The sequence below is a fragment of the Mesoplodon bidens genome (genome assembly GCF_964165515.1).
Source record: "Mesoplodon bidens genome assembly, chromosome: 3".
Classification (NCBI taxonomy): Eukaryota; Metazoa; Chordata; class Mammalia; order Artiodactyla; family Ziphiidae; genus Mesoplodon; species Mesoplodon bidens.
The window spans coordinates 94,415,821-94,438,857 of record NC_138178.1 but is presented as its reverse complement, the minus strand read 5'-3'; the positions used below and the strand labels follow the sequence as shown (position 1 = coordinate 94,438,857).

Genomic DNA, 23,037 nt, shown 5'->3' with positions numbered 1-23,037 from the left:
TCTGGGTTGGAGCTGGTTCAAGAAAGAGTCCTCAGCCTGAGGTCTCCTGAATCATTTCGTGAGGGAAGAGGGATTAGCTTTCCCTGAGGCCCCCAAACCCAGCTAGTTTTTTTCCTGTTACCTCTCCTATGGGTCTTTGCCACTTGGGTTCCTATTGGTGATGTCAGGATGCTGTGCCTCTTAGCCGGGTGCCTTCTGCTTGGCCTCCAGGCCTTGCTTGATGGTGATTTCTCTGACGCAGAACTGTGACCTTTATCTTTGAATTCTCAAGCCCTGGGTGGATGGATGGACGGATGGACAGATGGGTGAGGTATGTGGATACAGCCTAGTGACTCAGGATGCTGGCCTTATGGTATAACACTTCAGTCCCTCCCTCCTCCATCCCTCAGCACAGGTATGCTCCACACTCCATTCAGCTGGGGCTCCTCAAGGTTTTATTCACTCGGCTGCCGAGGAAAGCACTGGGCCATAGCCATGACTCACTCCCAGAAAGCCCAGCTGACAGGAATTAGCTGTGACTGCACATAGACAGGGGTGTCCAAATGTCCCTCCTCACTCTCTATGTTCCTTGTCTGTGTCCCAAGGAGCTGTTTCCCTCTCAGCCTAGGATCCAGGGGTTCAGGGCAGACCTGGCAGTGCTGAAGCTGATGAAGGTAGTCTCACAAGGCTTATTTCTGAGGCCGACTGAGTCTCCGAAGTTTCTTGAGTTGACTGAGCAGCTCAGAGATAAAAGGCTGAGAAAGAAACACGGGTGAGGTGAAGGCATGAGGTCACACCCACCCACCACACGGCTCTCCCTAGTCTCCACCTGACCCCATCGCTTCAGAGTCAGGGCAGGGGAGAAGGACCCAGGACCAAGCTTTCCTCTTCGCTAGCTGCCGTCCCACTGGGCCTTCTCTTACCCCCAGACTAACAGAGCATCACTTACCTCTGTGGGGCGGGGGCAGTTTTGGAGAATAGCCTGGTGGAAGAAAGCAGAGAGTGGGTCCCCGAGCCACAGCACTTTGTCACGAGTCCCCAGTCAGTCTCCCAGGAATTCTCCCCTCTGAATTGGTTCTCTCCACACAGATGGGGAGGCAGAACCTGGGTTCTTGGGCTCCCCTTGGTCCAAACCCAGCTTCCATCCCCCAAGCCCTGGGCCTGGGGCCTGGCCCCCCATTCTACCTCCAAATGAGTCTTCTGTTCCTCTGTGGATAGTTCCATGAGAGCCTCCAGGTCGATCTCAGGTTCAGAAGGAGTTGGTTGATCCTGTTTGGGAATCACACAGGGCTCAGAGGATCCTGGCTAGCTGGTGCTGGGGTGACAGTTAACTGTCAGGGGTTCACCCATCTCCCACTCTATTTCCCATGTTCAGTTCCTCTCCTCACCTTACTCCAACCACCCCATTCATCCTTTTATTCAGTTACTGAATAACTACTATGTTCTACCTGAAACAGTCTAGGGTTCTTTAAAAAGAGTATCTGTTTGGGGCTTCCCTGGTGGCACAGTGGTTGAGAGTCCGCCTACCGATGCAGGGGACACGGGTTCGTGTCCCGGTCTGGGAAGATCCCACATGCCGTGGAGCGGCTGGGCCCGTGAGCCATGGCCGCTGGGCCTGCGCGTCCGGAGCCTGTGCTCCGCAACGGGAGAGGCCACAACAGTGAGAGGCCTGCGTACCGCAAAAAAAAAAAAAAAAAAAAAAAGTATCTGTTTCATTTCAATAGTTATAAACATTGTTAGTAGGGATGCAAAATGGTGCAGATGCTTCGGAAAATAATTTGGCAGTTCCTTAAAATGTTTAAAATATAGAGTTATCATCTGACCCAACAATTCCACTCCTAGGTCTATTTCCAAGATAAGTGAAAACATACATCCACATATGTCCATGTGAATGTTCACAGCAGCATTATTCATATTCAAATGTCCATCAACTGGTGAATGGATAAATAAAATATGACGTAACCATACAATATTTTTCAGCAATAAGAAGGAACAAAGTAGTGATTCATGCCACAACATGGATTAACCTTGAAAACATGTTAGTGAAAGAAGCCAGTTACAAAAGGCTTCATATTATATGATTCAATGTGTATGAAATGTCCAGAATAAGTAAATCTATAGAGACACAAATTGGATTAGTGGTTGCCTAATGTTGCGAGTGGTGGTGGTGGGGAATGGGGTGTGACCACTAGCGGGTACAGGGTTTCTGTTATATATTATAAATGTTCCAAAATAAGGGTCGTCCCTGGTGGCGCAGTAGTTAAAGATCCGCCTGCCAACGCGGGGGACACGGGTTCGAGCCCTGGTCCAGGAAGATCCCACATGCCACGGAGCAACTAAGCCTGTGAGCCACAACTACTGAGCCTGTGCTCTAGAGCCCACGATCCACAACTACTGAGCCCGTGCATCACAACTACTGAGGCCTGCGTGCCTAGAGCCTGTGCTATGCAACAAGAGAAGCCAACACAGTGAGAAGCCCGTGCACCACAACAAAGAGTAGCCCCCGCTCACCACAACTAGCGAAAGCCCATGTGCGGCAACGAAGACCCAATGCAGCCAAAATAAGTTAATTAATTAATTTTTTTTAAAAAAGTAAGTGCTGGGACTTCCTGGCGGTCCAGTGGTTAAGACACCATGCTTCCATTGCAGGGCACACAGGTTTGATCCATGGTTGGTAAACTAAGATCCCACATGCCACATGGTATGGCCAAATAAATAATAATAAATAACAAATAATAAAATAAACTTGCTTTTAAAAAAATTCCCTCTCTGTTTAAAAAAAAACAAAAACAAGTAAGTGCTATTTGAAGAACATTTTGGATGGTGGAAATGTTCCATATCTTGATGGGGTAGTGGTTATATATGGCAAAGTACATTCAAATGTACACTTCAAAAACAGGCAAATTTTGTTGTCTGCCATTAGACTTCAGTAAAGTTGATTTAGAAAAGAAAGAAAGGGCTTCCCTGGTGGCTCAGTGGTTAAGAATCTGCCTGCCAATGCAGCGGACACAGGTTCAAGCCCTGGTCAGGAAAGAGGCCACATGCTGTGGAGTGGCTAAGCCCGTGTGCCCCAACTACTGAGCCTGCACTCTAGAGCCCGCAAGCCACAACTACTGCGGCCCGTGCACCTGGAGCCTGTGCTCCGCGAAGAAAGAAGCCACCACAATGAAAGCCCACGCATAGCAACAAAGACCCAACGCAGCCATAAATTAATTAATTAATTAATTAAAAAATATTTTTTTAAAAAAAGAAAAGAAAGAAAGAGAAAAGATGCCTCTCCCTCTCATTCCTTCCACTGCCAATGGGTAACCACTGTTAACAGTTTGGGTCCTTCTATACCATTTTAAAAATAAACAGTGCTAGGGTTCTAAGTTACTTCTTTCACCCTAAACTCTAGACTTTCCCCTTTGCTTCCTTGGTTTCTAGCGCATCTGATTTAGCATTCATTCATTAAATGCATATTTATTGAGAGCATGCTATGCACCAAGCATTGTGATGGGGCCATCAGAGCAAAGACAGACAGACATGATCTTGCCCTTGAAAAGTTTATAGTCTCCTGAGGGATACAGACAAGTCAAATGGCAGTTATAATACAGGGCAATAAGCACTCTGATGAGACACTATGGTAGCACATGGAAGGGGAACCTAACCAAGCCTGGGGGTTAGGAAGGCTTCCAGGAAGAGGTGACCTCTAATCTGAGACCTGAAGGCTGAATAGGAGTTAACAAGATGTTTATACTTCTGATGATGGAGTAACAGGGACTGGATTTATTCTCTCAACATAAGTAACTAGAAAACTGGACAAAAATATATGAAAAGTGTTTTCAGACTTCACACAACAGGTAACTCAGCACTACCTGGGAAAGAAAGGAAATGAAAGAGGTAAATTCTATAATTGTCCTGGATTTCTTCCTGGAGGCAATTTCCAGACCACAGAGCAGAGAGGGAGATCCCAAGCAGAGCACAGTGGTCATACTAAATTGATATGACAGATACCAGAATTCGGGGTTGAGGTGCCTGGAAGTTGCCAGAGTTCTGCAGAGGAGGGAGTTATGAAGAAAGAGACCTCCAGAAATCTGCATAAGGGTTCTTCTGAGTCTTTGCTGAACACTAGATACACATTCACAGGGTAGAATTTCACAAAGCCAGGTACTCTGAGGCACTGTGGGCACAGAGATGAACACCTCCCAGACCTCACAGAGGACTGACACAAATCAATTTCCACTCAGTCAGAGTGGACAGTCATCACCGATCATACAGGAATTCAGGAGAGACCTCAGGAGGGCCCTGCTTTACTTGGGGGGTAAATTATTTCCTAGATTAAAGGCTGCTCTATACTCACCCCAACAGAACTTAAAAACAAGCTTCAGAAGGATCAAACTGAACCACAAGTAGCTAAACTGCATCCTAGAACAAAGTCCACACTTTAAAGGAAGAAAAAAAATCCAACAACGTAAAATTCACAATGTCCAGCATCCAATCAAAAATCACTAGTCACAGGGCTTCCCGGGTGGCGCAGTGGTTAAGAATCCGCCTGCCAATGCAGGGGACATGGGTTCAATCCCTGGTCCGGGAAGATCCCACATACCGTGGAGCAACTAAGCCTGTGTGTCACAACTACTGTGCTTGCGCTCTAGAGCCCGCGAGCCATAACTACTGAAGCCCGTGTGCCACAACTACTGAAGCCTGTGCACCTAGAGCCTGTGCTCCACAACAAGAGAAGCCACCACAATGAGGAGCCTGCACACCGCAACGAAGAGTAGGCCCCACTCACTGCAACTAGAGAAAGCCCGCGCACAGCAACGGAAGACCCAGTGCAGCCAATAAATTAATTAATTAAAAATAAATCTATTAAAAAATTACTAATCATGCCAAGAAGCAGGACATGTGACCTATAAGCAGGAGAAAAAATCAATTAATAGAAGTAGATCAGATATGACAGAGATGATGGAATTAGCAAATGAGGAAAACATGAACCTAGTAATGAGAGAAATGGAAGACATGAGAAAGAACCAAGTGAAGCATCTAGAGGTGAAAAGTAAAATATTTTAAAGAAAAATCTTACTGAATGGAATTAACAGCATATTTGACACTACAGAAAAAAATACCATTTAAACTTGAAGAAATAGCAAAAGAAACTAGCCAAAATGAAGCATGGAGAGAAAAAAACTGGTAGAAAAGAAAAGAACAGCATAGAGCTTTGGTGACCTGTAGGACCATATCAAGTGGTCTAACATACGTGTAATTGGAATCCCAGAAGGTGGATGCTGGGGCCAAATAATAAAAATACATTCTAATGATTAGAACTCCACCTCTAAAAAAGGATTAGTCCTGCTCTCTAAACCATTTTGTATCATTTGACATTAACTATACGTATATTGAACATAGGGTATGTATATCACTGAGAGTCAGACCGTCACTGCAGTCTGGTATTGAGAATATGGTCTCAAATCACAATCCAAAATATTCTTTCCCTCAAGTATTTTTTGAATTCCCAGAAAATGAGCAGATATATCAAACAACTCTGACCGGGGTGAACAAGTATGGTCATCTTGTGACTCTGTATTACGTGTGGTGGTTTCCTGACAGATGCTGCCTGATTTGACCCCTTTCTCTGCTCCACGCCATACTCTGTCCCCTTACTCCTGATCTCTCTGCCATAGAAACCAGCAATCGAGGAAAGTTCAGAGATGAGCTAATAAATGTTTGTTTCACATTTCATTGACCATATATATTTAAGTGTATATATATAAGAGAGATACACACACACACACACACACACACACACACACACACACACACACACACACACACTATTTTCTTTTCCTTTGGCCTCACTGCTTGCGGGATCTCAGTTCCCTGACCAGGGATCGACCCTGGGCCCATGGCAGTGAAAGCTCCGAGTCCTAACCTCTGGACCACCAGGGAGGCCCATGATAATACATTTTTAAAGTTGTAAGTTTCATAGATTGTTTCTTAAAATGCCATCACATCAAAAGGGCTGCATCAAAATGCATGGTATCATGTAAGCTAGAAAGGAATGTTTCAAAACTCTGGGGTGGTCCACAGTGTCCCCTGCTGATGTGTACACTAGATTTAGCCCCAAGGTGGTGATTGGTGACTTTGCCAAGAGGTCTCAATAGAGTGGTGGGAACAGAAGTCAGAATCCAGTGGTTTGAATGGTGATAGGAAAGGAAATAGTAAGTAAAGCCTCTGAGTTGGTACAGATCCTTTAAGGAGCCTTGTAAAGGAGACAGGAACTAGGGGATGGTACAAAAGGGGGGCATATTGTTAAACAAGAGTCTCCTTAAAACAGTAGAAACTCATGAGTGTTTAAGTCCCTGCTTAGAAGCCAAATCCACACTCCATTTCTGGACAACAGGAGCTCCAGGCCCCCAAGTCAGTTTGCTTTGTTGAACCCAGACTTGGCTTCTCACAAGACCCTAAAGCAGGCTGCACACCCAGTGAGAAGAGGTGGGGTCCTCCAACAAAGGAAGGTTGGGTTCCACTAAACTAAACTAAACAAATAGTGACACAACCCACTCCCGGAACCATTCCCAGTGGTGCTACCCAAGGTGGGCATGTGGTGGGGAGTCCCAGTGGGTGGAGAGGGGCTCTATGCAGGAAGAACTGACGCAGGGTAAGCCTGGAGACTGGGTTGCCTCAACCTCTGCCCAAGATGACCAGCCACCTGAGGCTTCCCCAGCCACTTGCCTGCTTCCTGCTGAAAAGGGCAGGGATTAGAAGAGGAACCGCCACCTGGCACCTTTGGACAATTGCCATGACAACTGTAGACCGGTATTTTATTACAGGAATTGCTTGGAGAGGTCCTCCCACATGTCCTGTTTTCCAATGTTATGAGCTCATTATTTTACAGCTTTTCCCCCTGCCTTGATCCTTGCCCTGAGGGAGGGTGCTGGCAGGAATGAAGGGCAGTGGAGATGTCCTGCAAGATGAGAGTACACATAGGCCAAGAAGGTTTGCCTCTCCTGTTCCCAGTTCTAGGGCATCTCTCTCCCCTCTGTGAGTGGCCCAGGATGCTGCCAGGGACACCGTCAACACCTGGACCAAACCAACACATGACACAGTGAGACTCACAAGACATCCTGGGCCACATGCATCACTCTTCCCCTCCCCCAACCACAGGACCACTGACACAGCTCTTACCTGGAAGAATCACAAGCCCTTGCTGCCCCCAAAAGAAAAGACAGGACCTGAGTAAGGAAGGAGAGAAACAAGGACCATGGCATGTGGACAAGGAGGACTCTGGTCTCTGGCTTGGTGCGTGGTTCTCGCCAGCCAAACGCTACAATCAGCAGTGGACCTTATAAAAAAGACCAGTGCCTGGGCCCCACCCTAGTAGATTGAAATTCAGTTGAAATGCAGCTGGGGCATCAGATTATTACTGAAGTACTTCAGGTGTGGAGAACCACTAGCAGCTTGAATAAACACTCAAGCGCTACAGGCAGAGCCGCAGCTGCAGCTCCTGGTCCCTGAGCTCCCTAGTGATGTGACCTTGGGCTAGTTACTCAACATTTCTAAGCCTCCATTTCCTCCACAGTAAACCATACCTACCTAATGGACTTGTGGGGAGGGTTGAATGAAATAACACAAGTCAGGTGCTGGGCACTGTGCCTAGTGCAGAGTTAAGGGCTCAAAATGTTATTCTTGTTGTTGGAGCAGCATTTGTTACTACACTAGGATCCCGATTAGGAGGTATCTAGGCAAAAAAAAAAAAAAAAGGGCTACTCTCCTAGGGTGGGGTTGAGGGGAGTCAGTCAGAGCCAGGGCCAAGGCTAGGTCAGGCGCTGGTATTAGCATTCACTATTGGTCACTTTGACATCCTAGTCCAGCACTATCTGTTCTGAGATGGAAATGTTCTGTATCTGTGCTGGCAACTTGGTAGCCACTAGCCACCTGGATGTATGGGGCACTTGAAATGTGGCTAGTGTGACTGAAGAACTGAACTTTTAATTTTCATCAGTTTAAAGTTAAATAGCTACACATGGCTGGCAGCTACAGGAATGAACAATGTTGCTCTAGACGTGTATGTGTTGAAAGTAAAGGTTGAAAGTAAATAAAGACATAAAATAAAGAAAAATAACTCCTCTACTATCTCATCTGAGCCTCAAAAAGTCCTACGAAAGGGATACGACAGGCATTGATAGCCCCATTTCATAGATTAGGAAACTAAGTCTCAGGGATGTTAAAAGACCTGCCCCAGATTATGTAGAGAGTGAGAGGCAGAGCCCAGACCAGAGGGAGGCAGATTTCAGGGCTGCAAACCCATGCTTCACCTGTGGGGAAAAACGTTATCTCCATGGGAGCATCTCTCATCCGCCCTCCAGCTCCTCCTGAGGCCTCAGAGCAGGCTCTCTCCCGGTCCCCCGGCCCGCGGTGTCTTACCCACCTGGAAGAGATCCTGAACCTGGGCGTCCACCCACTGCTCCATCTCCAGCCAGCTCTGGAGCTGCCCCAGGTCATACTTCACCGTCAGCCGGCTGAGTTTCTGGGACCTGGGCGCTTTGGAGGGGTCGGACTGGGACTTTGAGTCTGTGGATGACGTCCTCCTCCTCCCAGAAGCCCACTGGACCTTCTTACTTGGATTCTCGTTGTCCGGGTTGGGAGATGTGCAGGAAGCAGGGCTTGAAGACAGCATGGAAGGATTGGTTTGGTCAAGGAGCTGGGAAAAACTGCCAGTCAGAGCAAGAGAGCCAGGGAATGAGGAGACAGAACAGAGGGCGAGGCCAGCAGGGAAGAAAGGAAGGCAGGCAGGAGGGAGGGCCAAGGCTCCTGGAGTGGTGGTGGTCAAAGATCAACAGGCTTTTGTCTAGTGCCGGGAATGCCAGTCTTTTGGCTCCTGGCTGCTGGTGAGTGGCACTCCTGAGCCGTGCCCCGGCCTCCCTTTCTGCAGTTGCTGGGACCGAGTGATATATCAAGCAAAGGTCAAGAGGATGCCATGCCTCCGGAGGAGGAAGAGGCCCTTGGGTCCTGAGGGGGGCGGGGCTCTGACCTGAGTCATACTCACCTGAGAGCCCTCAGCATCCCACTTTCCTGGCCTAGATCCACCTGGGCCCCCAGAAGCTGCGGTCACATGGCTCCTGCAGGAGTGGGGTCCCTGGCTGGCAAGGGCTCCTGCTCAGAGTGGTGCTGCTGATGGCAGAGTCGCCTCAGGGATAATTAGAGGGGTGGTTATCTCTGGCCCTAATGGGGTCAGTATCCTCCTGCGTCTGAGTGTGAGCTGCCTTTAGGGATGTGAGGGAAGAGGCACTACCCTGGCCCTGTGTGTTTGCAAAGGTGAGCTTGTCTCCCAAGCCCATTCCCCAGGGGCAACTGCTTAGGAAGCTATGTTTATCATCACATGACCCTCCCCTGACTCACGTCCTTCCTAATGCAGAGGAACCCTGCAGACCTAACATTTACCCAGGTGTCAAGGACTATTACTTCCAGGCCTACTTGCATTCTAAAGGAAGGGTGTTTTTGGACTTCCCTGGTGGCGCAGTGGTTAAGAATCCGCCTGCCAAGGCAGGGGACACAGGTTTGAGCTCTGGTCCAGGAAGATCCCACATGCCGCGGAGCAACTAAGCCCGCAACTACTGAGTCCATGTGTCACAACTACTGAAGCTCACTTGCCTAGAGCCCATGCTCCGCAACAAGAGAAGCCACTGCAATAAGTCCACACACTGCAACAAAGAGTAGCCGCCGCTCGCCGCAACTAGAGAAAGCCCGCGCACAGCAACGAAGACCCAACGCAGCCAAAAATAAATAAATTACAAAATAAATAAATAAAGGAAGGGTGTTTTTGTTTGTTTAATCTTTTGTAACAAACATTTCAAAACTTTTTAGAAAAGTTACACAACAGAATACTACTATAATTCTTTTTTTTTAATGAACAGCTCAGAAGGACAAATGAAAAATGAAAGTGTCTCTCTTCTCCCCAGTTCCACTCCCTAGAGGGACCCAACCAACAGCTTCTGCTTTTAGTTCTCCTGAGACCACCATTATCCCTTTGTGTAATATCATAAATTTGTCCATTTTAGACAGTATTTCTTCTCTCCTCAGTATGAACGATGAGAGATTTAACTCCCTCACTCATGCTCCCTCATCCCCTTTCCTTTGCACATTCTAATTTTTGTTTATGTATTTCTTTTTTTTTCTTTTATGTATTTCTTTTTAGGTCTTGTAGTGGTTGCCTTTATGATGCTGAGTTTCTGTTTCCAAAGTATCAACTTCATACACTGACTCCTAAAAGAGAGTGTTAGACACAAGCCAATGGATGAGTCTTTAATGATGAAATTTTAGGCCCTAAGTTAACAGGGTGAGGGAGATGTTTGAGGGCTGGAGGCCAGGATGGTAGCCTGGAAAAGCCCAGGCTTCAGAGGAAGGCTGACAGACCCCAGTTCAAACCAGCTTTGCCCTACATTTGTTTAATAACCCTCAAGTTTCACAACCTGAGTCTGTTTTCTCATCTGCAAAATGGGGTTTTGGAGAGGATTAAATGAGATGATGTTTGTAAACATTCAGCCTGATATCTAAAACAGAGTCCCTTCTCAATAGACATCCCTTTCCTTCCTTTCTTTGCCTTCTCATCCTCCCTGCCTTCCTGGTGAGGCTCTGTCCGTCAAAGGCTGGCCCTGGAATTTCTCTGCAGTGGCTTCCTTCCTGGTTCGCTTTGGAAGAAGGTGGCAATAAGAAGGGGGTAGGGAGGCCTCTAAAATACAGCCTGTAGACTCAGCTCTTACCTTGATGACCTGTTACATTCTGTGATAGGCATTATTATGGCTGTTCCCTCCCTCTTCTGTTTCGGTCTTCTGAAGCATTTGGGAGACCTTTCAAGAAAAGGAACCAGATCAGAAGAGTCTATGGGTTTTGTTCATTCATTAACTCATTCATCTAACAAAGATTTTATGAGCTTTTCTTGTAGGCCAAGTATTATACTCAGTACTGGGTATTGGTGATCCAAAAAAGACATAGTCTCTGTTTTCATGGAACTTACAGTCTAGTGTAAAAATAAACAAACATTAAACAACTAATCAAATAAATGTAAAACTGCAACTGTATTTAATGATCTGAAGAAAAGGTAAGAGGAGATATAGTAGGGGTTAACTAGGTACAGGGGCCAGCAGGAGTGGAACTGGCAGAAGGCACAGCATATGCAAAGGCCCTGGGACAGGAGAAAGAGGGTGAGTACAGGGGACTAGAGAAGGTCAATGGAGATGGAACAAAGAGATGAGGGAAGCAAAAGCGAGCCATGAGGCAGATGGGGCGGAGGTATCTACATAGGGCCCTGTCAACCATGTTAAGGAGTTTTGTCTCTATCCTAAGAGCATTGGGAATAACTGCAAAATCTTAAGCAAGGGTGGTTGGGTAGACTGACGAGTTCAGATTTAAATTTCCAAAATATCGCCTTAGCTATTGAATACAGAGAGGATCAGAGGGCACAGAAGTCCTGGAGGTCAGTTGGGAGGTCATTACTGTAGGGCTTGACTGGGGGAGGTAGCGCTGGTGATAGTGAGAGGTGGACACATTGGAGAGCTATTTAGGGGGTAATATTTAACAGAACTTGGCAATGGATTGGAATATGCAAACTTCATGAATGCCTGCACAGGAACACAGACAGGTTCATGCATGGGGCCTCTCTGAGCATATTTCCTCATCTGTAAACTAGGGGTTGGTGAGATTCTGCACGAGCACACAACATGGCCCCAGTGAAGCTCGATGGTACACAAATGAATTATGCCCATTATTTATAGTGTAAGCCTCCTTATTTACATTCTTCCATCTCAGCACTAACCTGAGAGTGTCACTATTCATCATTAAGTTTGCCCAAGAGAAGGAACTCAAGTTTCAAGATAAGATGTAAAGAAAAACCACCAGGACCACAGGGTCATATCATGGTGGGGAAATAAAGAGGGTGCAGGCCTGGGCAGAGGCAAGGGTGTCTGCCCTGCTCTCCTGGCCTGGCCTGGGTCCAGTGGTGGGATAAAATAAGCAGCAGGCAGACCCCATCAGAACTAGACAGGATTTTTGTTTTTATTTTTGTTTTTTAATTTTTCAGCCACGCCATGTAGCATGTGAGATCTTAGTTCCCCCACCAGGTATCAAACCCGTGCCTCCTGCAGCAGAAGTCTTAACCACTGGACCACCAGGTAAGTTCTTAAAAATTTTTATAATAAAAGAAAAGCATGTTCATTTTAGAAACATTTCTAAATTTTCTAAAACATTAAAAAATTCCCATAATCCTGCCACACAAAACCACCACTGCTAGCATTCTGGCAAGTTTCTTTCTATTCTCTCTCTTTTTTTTTTTAATGATTTTTAAAAATTTTTTATTTATTTTTGGCTGCTTTGGGTCTTTGTTGCTGCACGCAGGCTTTCTCTAGTTGCGGCGAGCAGGGGTGCACAGGCTTCTCATTTCAGTGCACAGGCTTCTCATTGCGGTGGCTTCTCTTGTTGCGGAGCACAGGCTCTAGGAGCATGGGCTTCAGTAGTTGCAGCATGCGGGCTTCAGTAGTTGTGGCTCGCGAGCTCTAGAGTGCAGGCTCAGTAGTTGTGGCTCACTGGCTTAGTTGCTCCACGGCATGTGGGATCTTCCCGGACCAGGGCTCGAACCCCTGTCCCCTGCATTGGCAGGCGGATTCTTAACCACTGCACCACCAGGCTATGCATATATATTTAACATAGTTGAGAAAATGATATATAATACATAATTTTTAGAAAACTTTAAAAACTACTATCATTATTATTCAAGAAATAAGTTTAACAGAAACAGACTCACAGATATAACAGACTTGTGGTTGCCAAGGGAAAGTGGGGGTGGGAGAGAGATGGACTGGGAGTTTGGGGTGAGTAGATGCAAACTATTACATATAGAATGGATAAACAACAAGATCCCACTGTATAGCACAGGGAACTATATTCAATATCCTGGGATAAACCATAATGGAAAAGAATATAAAAAAGAATGTATATATGTGTATAACTGAGTCACTTTGCTGTACAGCAGAAATTAACACAACATTGTAAATCAACTATCAACTATACTTTAGGGACTTCCCTAGTGGTCCAGTGGTTAAGAATCCACCTTCCAATGCAGGGGACACTGCAGGTTCAATACCTGGTCAGGGAACTAAGATCCCACATGCTGCGGGTCAACTAAGCCTGTGCACTCTAGAACCCACTCGGCACAACTAGAGAGTCCATGCGCCACAACTAGAGAAGCCTGTGCACCACAACGAAGAACCCATGCACTGCAACAAAGACCCTACTGCAGCCAAATAAATATATATTTTTTTAAATTGATTTATTTTATTTATTTATTTTTGGCTGAGTTGGGTCTTTGTTGCTGCACGCAGGCTTTCTCTAGTTGCAGTGAGCAGGCGCTACTCTGTCATGGTGCGCGGGCTTCTCATTGCAGTGACTTCTCTTGTTGCAGAGCACGGGCTCTAGGCACGTGGGCTTCAGTAGTTGTGGCATGCAGGCTCAGTAGTTGTGGCGCACAGGCTTAGTTGCTCTGCAGCATGTGGTATCTTCCCCGACCAGGGATCTAACCTGTGTCCCCTGCATTGGCAGGCAGATTCTCAACCACTGGGCCACCAGGGAAGCCCCAAATAAATATTAAAAAAAAAAAAACCTATCGGAACTTCCCCGGTGGCACATTGGTTAAGGCTCCACGCTCCCAGTGCAGGAGGCCCAGGTTCGATCCCTGGTCAGGGAAATAGCTCCCACGTGCATGCCGCAACTAAGAGTTTGCATGCCACAACTAAGGAGCTGGCAAGCCGCAACTAAGGGGCTCACTTGCCACAACTAAGACCCGGCCCAACCAACCAAATAAATAAATAAATAAATAAAATGTTAAAAAAAAACTATCAATACTTCAATAAAAAAAAAAAAGATTTTAGGGGCTTCCCTGGTGGCGCAGTGGTTGAGAGTCCGCCTGCCAATGCAAGGGACACCGGTTCGTGCCCCGGTCTGGGAAGATCCCACATGCCGTGGAGCGGCTAGGCCTGTGAGCCATGGCTGCTGAGGCTGTGCGTCCGGAGCCTGTGCTCCGCAACGGGAGAGGCCACAACAGTGAGAGGCCCGCATACCGCAAAAAAAAAAAAAAAAAAAAAAAAAAAAAAAAAAGATTTTAAAAAGACATGTTCATTGTAGAAAATTCTAAAATATAGATATAAGAAGTATAAACGATATGCTTGGTGTATTTTCTACTTTTTATATAGATTTACTTATTTTGGATTTTCACAAAATTGGATCATTTTGTAACATATGTGTGCTATTTTGTAACATATTTTGAATACTTTTTGTGTCATTAAGTAATTTTATACACATCTTTTTTTTTTTTTTTTTGGCGGTACGCGGGCCTCTCACTGTTGTGGTCTCTCCCGTTGCGGAGCACAGGCTCTGGATGTGCAGGCTCAGCGGCCATGGCTCACGGGCCCAGCCGCTCCGCGGCATGTGGGATCTTCCCGGACCGGGGAACGAACCCCGGCAGGTGGACTCTCAACCACTGCGCCACCAGGGAAGCCCTATACACATCTTTTTTCAACACTGCAGAGTTTCTCAAAATTTGCCCATGACTCAGAGTAAGAAATTCATTTAACCTCATGACACACATGCATACAAACACGAAATGAAAATGTCTTATGAAGCAAAACTTACCTTTGGTTTTTCAAGTGCTGACGGCAAGTCACTTTGCTTTCAAGACTCACTAATACTTTCCAACCTGTTCTGTTAGAGGCAATTCCATGATCTAGTTACTCAATCCCCTGCTATTAGATATATAGATTGCTACCAATTTTTTTGCCATTATAAATATTGCTGCTCTGAACATCCTTGTAACTATTCCTTTTTTTAGCATCGCATGCTTCCCACCCCCACTCTCCCCTCCCACACTTTAGCGGATTTTCTAGAGGCAGAACTACAAGGACAAAGGAAGTGTGAACTTGTAGGGGAATTTGATGTTATGGCCATATTAGCTCCCTGAAAGGTTGTACCAAATAAACTGTTTATAGTTTGATATCCTAATTTTTTTAGTTAATGAATATGTTAGTTTTATATTGCTGTGTAACAAATTATCCCCAAATTGATCAGCTTAAAACAGTAGGCATTTATTATATCACTGTTTAAGTTGGTGGCTTAGCTGGCTCTTCTGGCTCAGGGATTCTCAGAAGGGTGCAAGCCAGATGCAGGCCAGGGCTGTTGGCCAGACATCTGTTCCCTGCCATGTGGAGCTCTCTAGAGGGCTACTCACCAAATGGCCGCTGGTTTCCACAAGAGCCAGGGCACTGAGGGGCGGGGCGGTAGGCAAGATGGAAGTCACAGTCTTTTTTTTTTTTTGGTTGTCAAATAACCCTTTATTATTTTTCTTTGCAGTGCTTAACTATCTGGGCATTCCACCACACCACTGTGGATGTCATCTATGATATCATGAAGGTGGTGGCCATCAACATTGCAGCCCACAGACTGGGTGGCCGCCAAGATCTCTTTAATGGTTCCAGAGAGTTCTCTAGCTAAAGATTGATGCCACATCTGTCGGGCAATGTTGACAATCTCATCAAAAGTCATGTTTCCACTGTGCTTAATGTTTTTCTGCTTCTTCCCTTCTCTTGGTGATTCCTTGAGGGCTTTGATGATCAGGGCAGAAGCAGAAGGTATCACCTCAATCTGGGCCTGTCGGTTCTGAATGGTCAGCTTCACTGTAATCCTCAAACCCTTCCAATCACCAGTTGCCTTGGTGATCGGCCAAGGGGCCGATCTTGGGGGCCAGGGCAGACGTGGCACCGACTGCCCCACCGGTGCACCTCAGGTACATGACTTTGATCCCGTTGGGGTCAAACTTAGGCGGCATGGTGGAGGCAGCTGGTGTCAGATGAACCCGGATTCCGGACGACTGAAGAAAGTTGCACCTTGGCCTCCTCCGATCCGAAAGCCAAAAGCAAGTCACAGTCTTTTTGTAACCTAATCTAGGATGTGATATCCCATGACTTTTACTGTATTCTATTCATCAGAAGCCAATCACTAGGTCCAGCCATGCTGAAGGGGAGGAGATTACACACACAACAGCATGAATACCAGCAGGTGTGGACAATTGGTGACCATTTAGAGGCTATCAAACACGCTGAAATATTGTGAGCATTTATTTTTTTAATTTCCCAAGCAGCTATTTCACTTTTTTAAAATTTATTTATTTATTTATTTATTTATTTGCTGCTCTGGGTCTTCATTGCAGCACATGGGCTTCTCTAGCTGTGGTGCATGAGCTTAGTTGCAGTATGTGGGATTTTAGTCCCACGACCAGGAATCGAACCCGGGCCCCCTGCCTAGGGAGCAAGTAGTCTTAACCGCTGGACCACCAGGGAAGTCCCATGAGCATTTTGGACATTAGCAGAATTCTTCAAAAATTCCCCTTTGAGGGAATTCCCTGGCAGTGCAGTGGTTAGGACTCTGTGCTTTCACTACCAAGAGCCTGGGTTTTATCCCTGGTTGGGGAACTAACATCCCACAGGCCTCAAGGAGTGGCCAAAAAAAAAAAAAAAATTCCCCTTTTAGGGCTGCAGCAGTATCTGAGGGGCCTTGTCTCCTTTACATAAAGATTGAACCAGTGACAGCGGCCTCGCCTTGAAAAATACTTCAAGGGTCATTATTTTCCCCAAAATTCCTTATCAGAAATCCTTGGGTGGGCTTCCCTGGTGGCACAGTGGTTAAGCATCTGCCTGCCAATGCAGGGGACACGGGTTCGAGCCCTGGTCTGGGAGGATCCCACATGCCGCGGAGCAACTAGGCCCATGAGCCACAACTACTGAGCCTGCGCTTCTGGAGCTTGTGCTCTGCAACAAGAGAGGCCGCGACAGTGAGAGGCCCACGCACCGTGATGAAGAGTGGCCCCCGCTCGCCCCAACTAGAGAAAGCCCACGCACAGAAACGAAGACCCAACACAGCCATAAATCAATCAATCAATCAATCAATCAATCTTGTACTACATGCCAGACGCAGGACAAATTTAAAGGAGAAAATTATATATAAAAAAAAAAATCCTTAGGCTTCCCTGGTGGCGCAGTGGTTGGGAATCTGCCTGCCAATGCAGGGTACACGGGTTCGAGCCCTGGTCCGGGAAGGTCCCATGTGCCACAGAGCAACAAAGCCCGTGAGCCACAACTACTGAGCCTGCGCTCTAGAGCCCACAAGGCACAACTACTGAGCCCACCTGCCACAACTACTGAAGCCCACGCACCTAGAGCATGTGCTCCGCAACAAGAGAAGCCACTGCAATGAGAAGCCCGCACACCGCAACGAAGAGTAGCTCCTGCTCACCGCAACTAGAGAAAGCCTGCACACAGCGCACAGCAACAAAGACCCAACGCAGCCAAAAATAGAAAAAAAACAAAAAAACCCTTGACTCTGCATTATCAAGGGAATTAGAAGGCTTTTATTTAGATCATTAAAACTCAAATTTATAAAATTTATTTATTTATAATTATTAGATAATTAAAACTAAAATTTGTTTTGTAAATATATTATCCTTCTGTTTCAGTTATTATTGCCGCAAAACAGTTACCCAAAAACTGGATTCGCCTCTTGGTGGGTGTTGAGCCAACAGATACGATCAAGCCAAAGACTGGGAAAAGGAAGGATTCATTATTACTTGCAGCAAGTAAGGAGAACACCAGGGATCTTTCCCAAAGCAGCCTCTCACCGAACAGCAAAACTGTGGAAGTTCTGAGCTAAGGGTACATGCATATTCATGAAGAGGTTTGAGCAGAGGAGAATTCAGCATAGAATTATGGCAAAGGTTGACAGTCCAAGTCTTGGTGGATTGAAGTCAGGAGGGTCAACATCATCATTCCGTCCTCCACCTGGGTGGGGGCGTTAGTTCCTGCTGAACTCACAGACATATAATTATGTATTGAATATATCCCTTGAGGAGGAACTAGGACTCTGCTTTATCACTGCACTATTGTTTGACTGCCTTCTCTGTTCTGACATTCCTTTGTTCCCTCAAGATCCTTGTTACTGAGACCTGTTTGAGGGCAAGCATTGTGGCCAGGCTTAGATCACAAAATGGCTTCTCTCTTTTTTTAAAAATTTGTCCTCGTAGCTCAGCTTGCGGGATCTTAGTTCCCGACCAGGGATCGAACTGAGGCCCCTAGCAGTGAAAGCCCAGAATCCTAACCACTACACTGCCAGGGACTTCCCCCAAAATGGCTTCTCTTATGTCAAGAATGCCATTCCTGATTCTCTTTCTCCAGGGACCCGCTAACCTAACTGCTTACGAAATCACACCAAAATTTAAAGGCTTAAAACAAACACATTTGCTCACAATTCTGCAACTTGAGCAGGGCTTCACAGGTGTAGCTAATCTCTGTTGGGACGAGTCGATTGGGGCTAAGGATGCAGGATAGCTTCACGAAGCTAGTCAGCTGAGGTGACTGTGAGATAGCCAGATCCCTCTCTCTCCCTTCACAGTCTCTCATCCTCCAGGGTCTTGCTCTCTTCAGGTGGCCTCTCTCTTCCTCAGGGTAGTCAAACCTCTTTACATCACAACTGGTTCTAAGAGGGGAAAATGCAAGCCGCAAGGCTGAGGCCTGAAAGTCATGTGGCACCACTTCTGCTCTGTCCTACTGGTCAAAGCAAATTACGGGTTCAAAGGGAGGGGAAAGACAGATGTCACCTCTTGGTGGGAGGAGCAGCATGCACTTACAGGGAAGGTGAGGTCCTGTCTACCATCTTTGATAGTCATCTTTGTAGACAATCCATTATACCTACTTACAGAAACCACCAGACCACCATCCAAGACAAGACACTCAGTGTTTCTTTTCTAGTAGTGGTGTTAAGGACTGAATGTTCTCACCAAAACACCCACTCCTAAGGTCAGTGGTTGGTACTGGTGGTATGGCAAATATGAAGGAAACCTGTAGCATAAACCCTGGCTTTCTCTTTCCCAAGTTCATAGAGAGGGAGTGAGCCACGTGGTCTAACAAAAGAGATAACTTACCCAGACAGCTCTCCTTGGGCCTGCAATGTACAATTAGAAAACAATATCATCTGGAAATGCTTTGCAGGAAGTCAGGTCAGAATCACAGAAAGGACCCAAGATGGCATTCAAGAGACCTGAAGTCTGGAGGTGGCCTCTGCCACATACTACCTCTGTGTCTCTGAACAAATCAAGGACATATCTCTGGGCCTCAGTTTCCTATATGTAAGGTGAAGGGCTTTAACTAAGGTCCCAGTACCTCTGACACTCTCTACCTCTCCACAAACCAAACTTTATGAATCCATCCAGAGGATAGCTGGTTCTGTACACACTGCTAAAGAGGGTCTTGGGGGTCACTGAAGATCTGAACAGGTGAAGGACAGATGAAGGCAGGGCTGGAGTGCTACCGAGTCCAAGCTCACTCTGCTCGCCAAACAACAGGCCAATAAATCAGGAGCCCAAAAAACCATCTAATCTGGGTCTGGATGCCAGTTTCTTTTATAGAACAGAGGGGGGGAGGAGGTGAGGAAGTAAAGTAAAAAGGCTTGCAAAACATCTCCTCCTGTGGCCTGCATCAGGGAGGGGATGTGTTAACTTCTTCTTTGCAGCCATTCACAGGTGGGCAGGGTCAGACTGTCTCCCTGTGAGCTGAACAAAGGCACTTTAACATTCAGGGACAGGGGCAGGGTTCCCTAAGGCAGGCCATTATGTATGATTATAATAACAAAAACAATGAAAAGCAAAGGTTAAATTCAAAGAAACAAATCCAACATGGAATCAAAATTGGCTCTTCCCTGGGGCTTCCCTGGTGGCACAGTAGTTAAGAATCTGCCTGCCAATGCAGGAGAGATGGGTTCGAGCCCTGGTCTGGGGCGAGCCCGTGTGCCACGACTACTGAGCCCACGTGCCACAACTACTGAACTCCATGAGCCTACAGCCCGTGCTCCGCAACAAGAGAAGCCACCACAATAAGCATGTGCACCACAACGAAGAGTAGCCCACACTCTCCACAACTGGAGGAGGCCCGCGCGCACCAATGAAGACCAAACGCTAGCAAAAATAAATAAAATAAATAAATTATTTTTTAAAAAAAAGAAAAGGCAGGGGCCACAGATGACTCCAAAGTGACTGGGACAGTGAGATCAGGAGAGAATATGGAGACAGAAGCATTTTGGGGCTAAATATGATCAACGTGGAGGTTGTGATGATGTAGTTTTCTCTTCACCATGGAAGCATTCCATGCTCACTAAAGGAAATTTCGGAAATAATTTTTTTTTTTTTTTTTGCGGTACACGGGTCTCTCACTCTTGTGGCCTCTCCCATTGCGGAGCACGGGCTCTGGACGTGCAGGCTCAGTGGCCATGGCTCACGGGCCCAGCCGCTCCACGGCATGTGGGATCTTCCTGGACCGGGGCACGAACCCATGTCCCCTGCATCAGCAGGCGGACTCTCAACCACTGCACCACCAGGGGAGCCCCGGAAATAATTTTTAAGCTAGGAAGAAGAAAATGTTACTTCGAATTCCCATCATTCAAATGTCATCACTTTCACCACTTTGGTGGACTATCTTAGTCTTTTTTCCCCTCATGTGTAGGTTTTGTCTTCTGGATGTAAGAAGCAGCATAAGGTAGTGAGAAAAGTGTAGTTTTTTATGTCAGAGAGACTTGAGATAAAATTCTGGCTCTGTCATTTTTTTCAGGTGTCAAATGTTTTATTTGTATTAACTCATTTAACCCTCATACTAATCCTGTGAAGCCCCACTTCATATACAAGGAGGCTAAGGCACAGAGGGGCTAAATAAGTTGCCAAAGTCTACAACGGATAGTAAGTGGCAGATGAAAGAGTTAAACCCAGTAGTCTTGAGTCTGAAGCCCACAGGCTGAACCCCTACACAGTCTTGCCTCCCACTCTTCACTGCGTGACCTTGATGGAGTTTAGTGAGCCTCTCTGCAAAGCAGAAACTATTCTCACAGCTGTTGTGGGAATCAGAGATCACAGATGTCACGTGTCTGGCACACAGCAAGCATCTCAAATGGGGGCTGATCATCACTTGAAAGTTTGTGTTTCAGGCAAGTTGAATCTGAGGTGAGGGTGGAATTTCCAGCTGAAGTCAGAATTGTAAGTGCAGTAAAGCAGTGTTTAGGTGCTGAAGCAACAGACTCGGCCTTCCTGGACTCCAATCCCGGCTCTGCCACCTAACTGCCACGTGACCTGACAAGTTCATTCACATGTCTGAGCCTGTTTGCTCATCTGTAAAAGGGGAATAAAAATAGTACCTACTTTCTTGGTTTGTTTTGAGTATATGGGGCAATGAGTGGGAAATACATAGGGTTTGGGCATTGTCAGGGCTTGACAGATGTAGGTTTTTGTAATGGTGTATATGATGGAATGGAAGTAATGTGTAATGGTGTAATGGAAGTAATGATTAATCTGTAGTAATATTACCATAAGGTAACAGTCTCCTGTGTTAGGATTCTTGTATACATAAGGTATTGAAGGAGGTAGGAATCAAATCTCAACAAAATCCTTTCTTTCCAGTAACTGCACAATCATATGCTTCATTCATGGTGTACCATCATTGCTCTATGTTCCCCACTGTGCCTGGGGCAGTGGAAAAACCCAGAAAATCCAGAGAAGGGGAGACAGACCTCAGATTCCCACCCCCAACACTCATAATGTGGGCAGCTAGGGAATGTTGCAGTTTAGCCAGGAAAATGATTGAAGGGTTGGCTACAGGACCTAGTAGGTAAAGCTGCTCTAGATAAGAAAGTAGGAAGACCGTTCCCATTGGGCTGGGGTTTGTTAAGTCATCATGAGAAGGTGTGGAATCTCCTTTGGGGGAAAGCATTAATAGGACCAATCTAGAATGGACTTTAGGGGCTTCCCTGGTGGTTCAGTGGTTAAGAATCCGCCTGCCAATGCGGGGGACACGGGTTCAAGCCCTGGTCCGGGAAAATCCCACATGCCACGGAGCAGCTAAGCCCGCAAGCCACAACTACTGAGCCTGCGAGCCACAACTACTAAAGCCCGCGCACCTAGAGCCCATGCTCCACAACAGGAGAGGCCACCGCAATGAGAAGCCCACGCACCACAAGGAAGAGTAGCCCCTGCCCGCCGCAACTAAAGAAAGCCCGCGTGCAGCAATGAAGACCCAACACAGCCAAAAATAAAATAAATAAATAATAAAGAATGGACTTTAGGAGGAGGAGTTCTCTCAGGAAATGCAATGAGCCTGGCTTCAAGGAGTCCATGGCTCTGTGAAGGTCATTAACTCAGCTACTTTGGTAAGCTGGAATTTCTAGCTTCCAAGGATGTTATTTCACTGGAAGAAAGCAGCCAGCTCCTGACCAGGAGCACCCCACCTGGTGAGAGAGGAGAGGGATTCTGCAGAGAAGGGATCAACCCACCAAGGAGACCAACAGGGACTCAGCTCCGACAGTGACCCGAATGTAAACATTAGTACACGATGAGGAAGGGCCTCAAACCAAAAGGAACCATTGCAGATCAAGCAGGGAAGCCTGGCCACTGGAAATCTCCTGTTTCTCACTCTGACAGAAAGGAGGGCTTCCGGAGCTGGCAAAGGTGGTGACAATGGAGCAGGCATCCTGGATTCCAGTTACCAAAGGTGTAGCCACAGTTTCCTGACACAAGATGGAAATGATTTCCCGAGGGCTGACGACAGCGAGATCTTTTGCATAGGGCTTTCCCCCAGTTCTTCACCGCCAGCCCCTTCCCAAGCGCCTCAGGCCTGGGTCTGGGAATGCCGGCCCGGACCGGAAAGGGAGGCTGGGGGCAGCCGCCCCAGAGCGCCCGACCCACCCTCGGGTGCCTGACTTCGCTGAAGCGTCCTCCTGACCTGTCCGGGCCTCCGGGAATAGGGGTGTACTTCTGGGGTGCGGGGAACCCCGCGAGGCTGAACTCGGTGGATCCAGCGGCCCGGGGCAGGGTGCCCTGGCCTCTAAGCCCCTTTGGGCACCAGGCTGAGAGAGAAAGGTCGGGGATCTCGGGGATGCGGATAGGTGGTCCGGAAGCTGGGGCTGGACAGGCGCACCGGGCGTGGGCGGAGCCGGCGGCGCTGGGGTTAT

The 23,037-nt window shown here is 46.9% G+C and overlaps 1 protein-coding gene, 1 long non-coding RNA gene and 1 pseudogene across 3 annotated transcripts; all 3 read right to left on the bottom strand.

Moving 5' to 3' along the window:
- Positions 1 to 382: 382 nt before the first annotated feature.
- PPP1R14D (protein phosphatase 1 regulatory inhibitor subunit 14D) lies at positions 383 to 8,860 on the bottom strand. Its single transcript, XM_081228596.1, has 4 exons — positions 8,390 to 8,860; positions 1,165 to 1,248; positions 929 to 961; positions 383 to 734 (listed from the first exon to the last, which is right to left on the bottom strand). Exons 1-4 carry the CDS (start codon positions 8,636 to 8,638, stop codon positions 669 to 671), a joined length of 432 nt encoding a protein of 143 aa, XP_081084722.1. The 5' UTR covers positions 8,639 to 8,860; the 3' UTR covers positions 383 to 668.
- On the bottom strand, positions 8,521 to 16,008 carry LOC308614281 (large ribosomal subunit protein uL11-like; annotated as a pseudogene). The gene is made up of 2 exons (XR_014017874.1): positions 15,233 to 16,008; positions 8,521 to 8,624 (listed from the first exon to the last, which is right to left on the bottom strand). The product of XR_014017874.1 is annotated as a large ribosomal subunit protein uL11-like (transcript).
- Positions 16,009 to 17,536: 1,528 nt separating this feature from the next.
- Positions 17,537 to 22,898, bottom strand: LOC308614283. Its single transcript, XR_014015372.1, has 3 exons — positions 22,772 to 22,898; positions 18,299 to 18,528; positions 17,537 to 17,596 (listed from the first exon to the last, which is right to left on the bottom strand). It is a non-coding gene; the product is annotated as an uncharacterized lncRNA (long non-coding RNA).
- Positions 22,899 to 23,037: the final 139 nt, after the last annotated feature.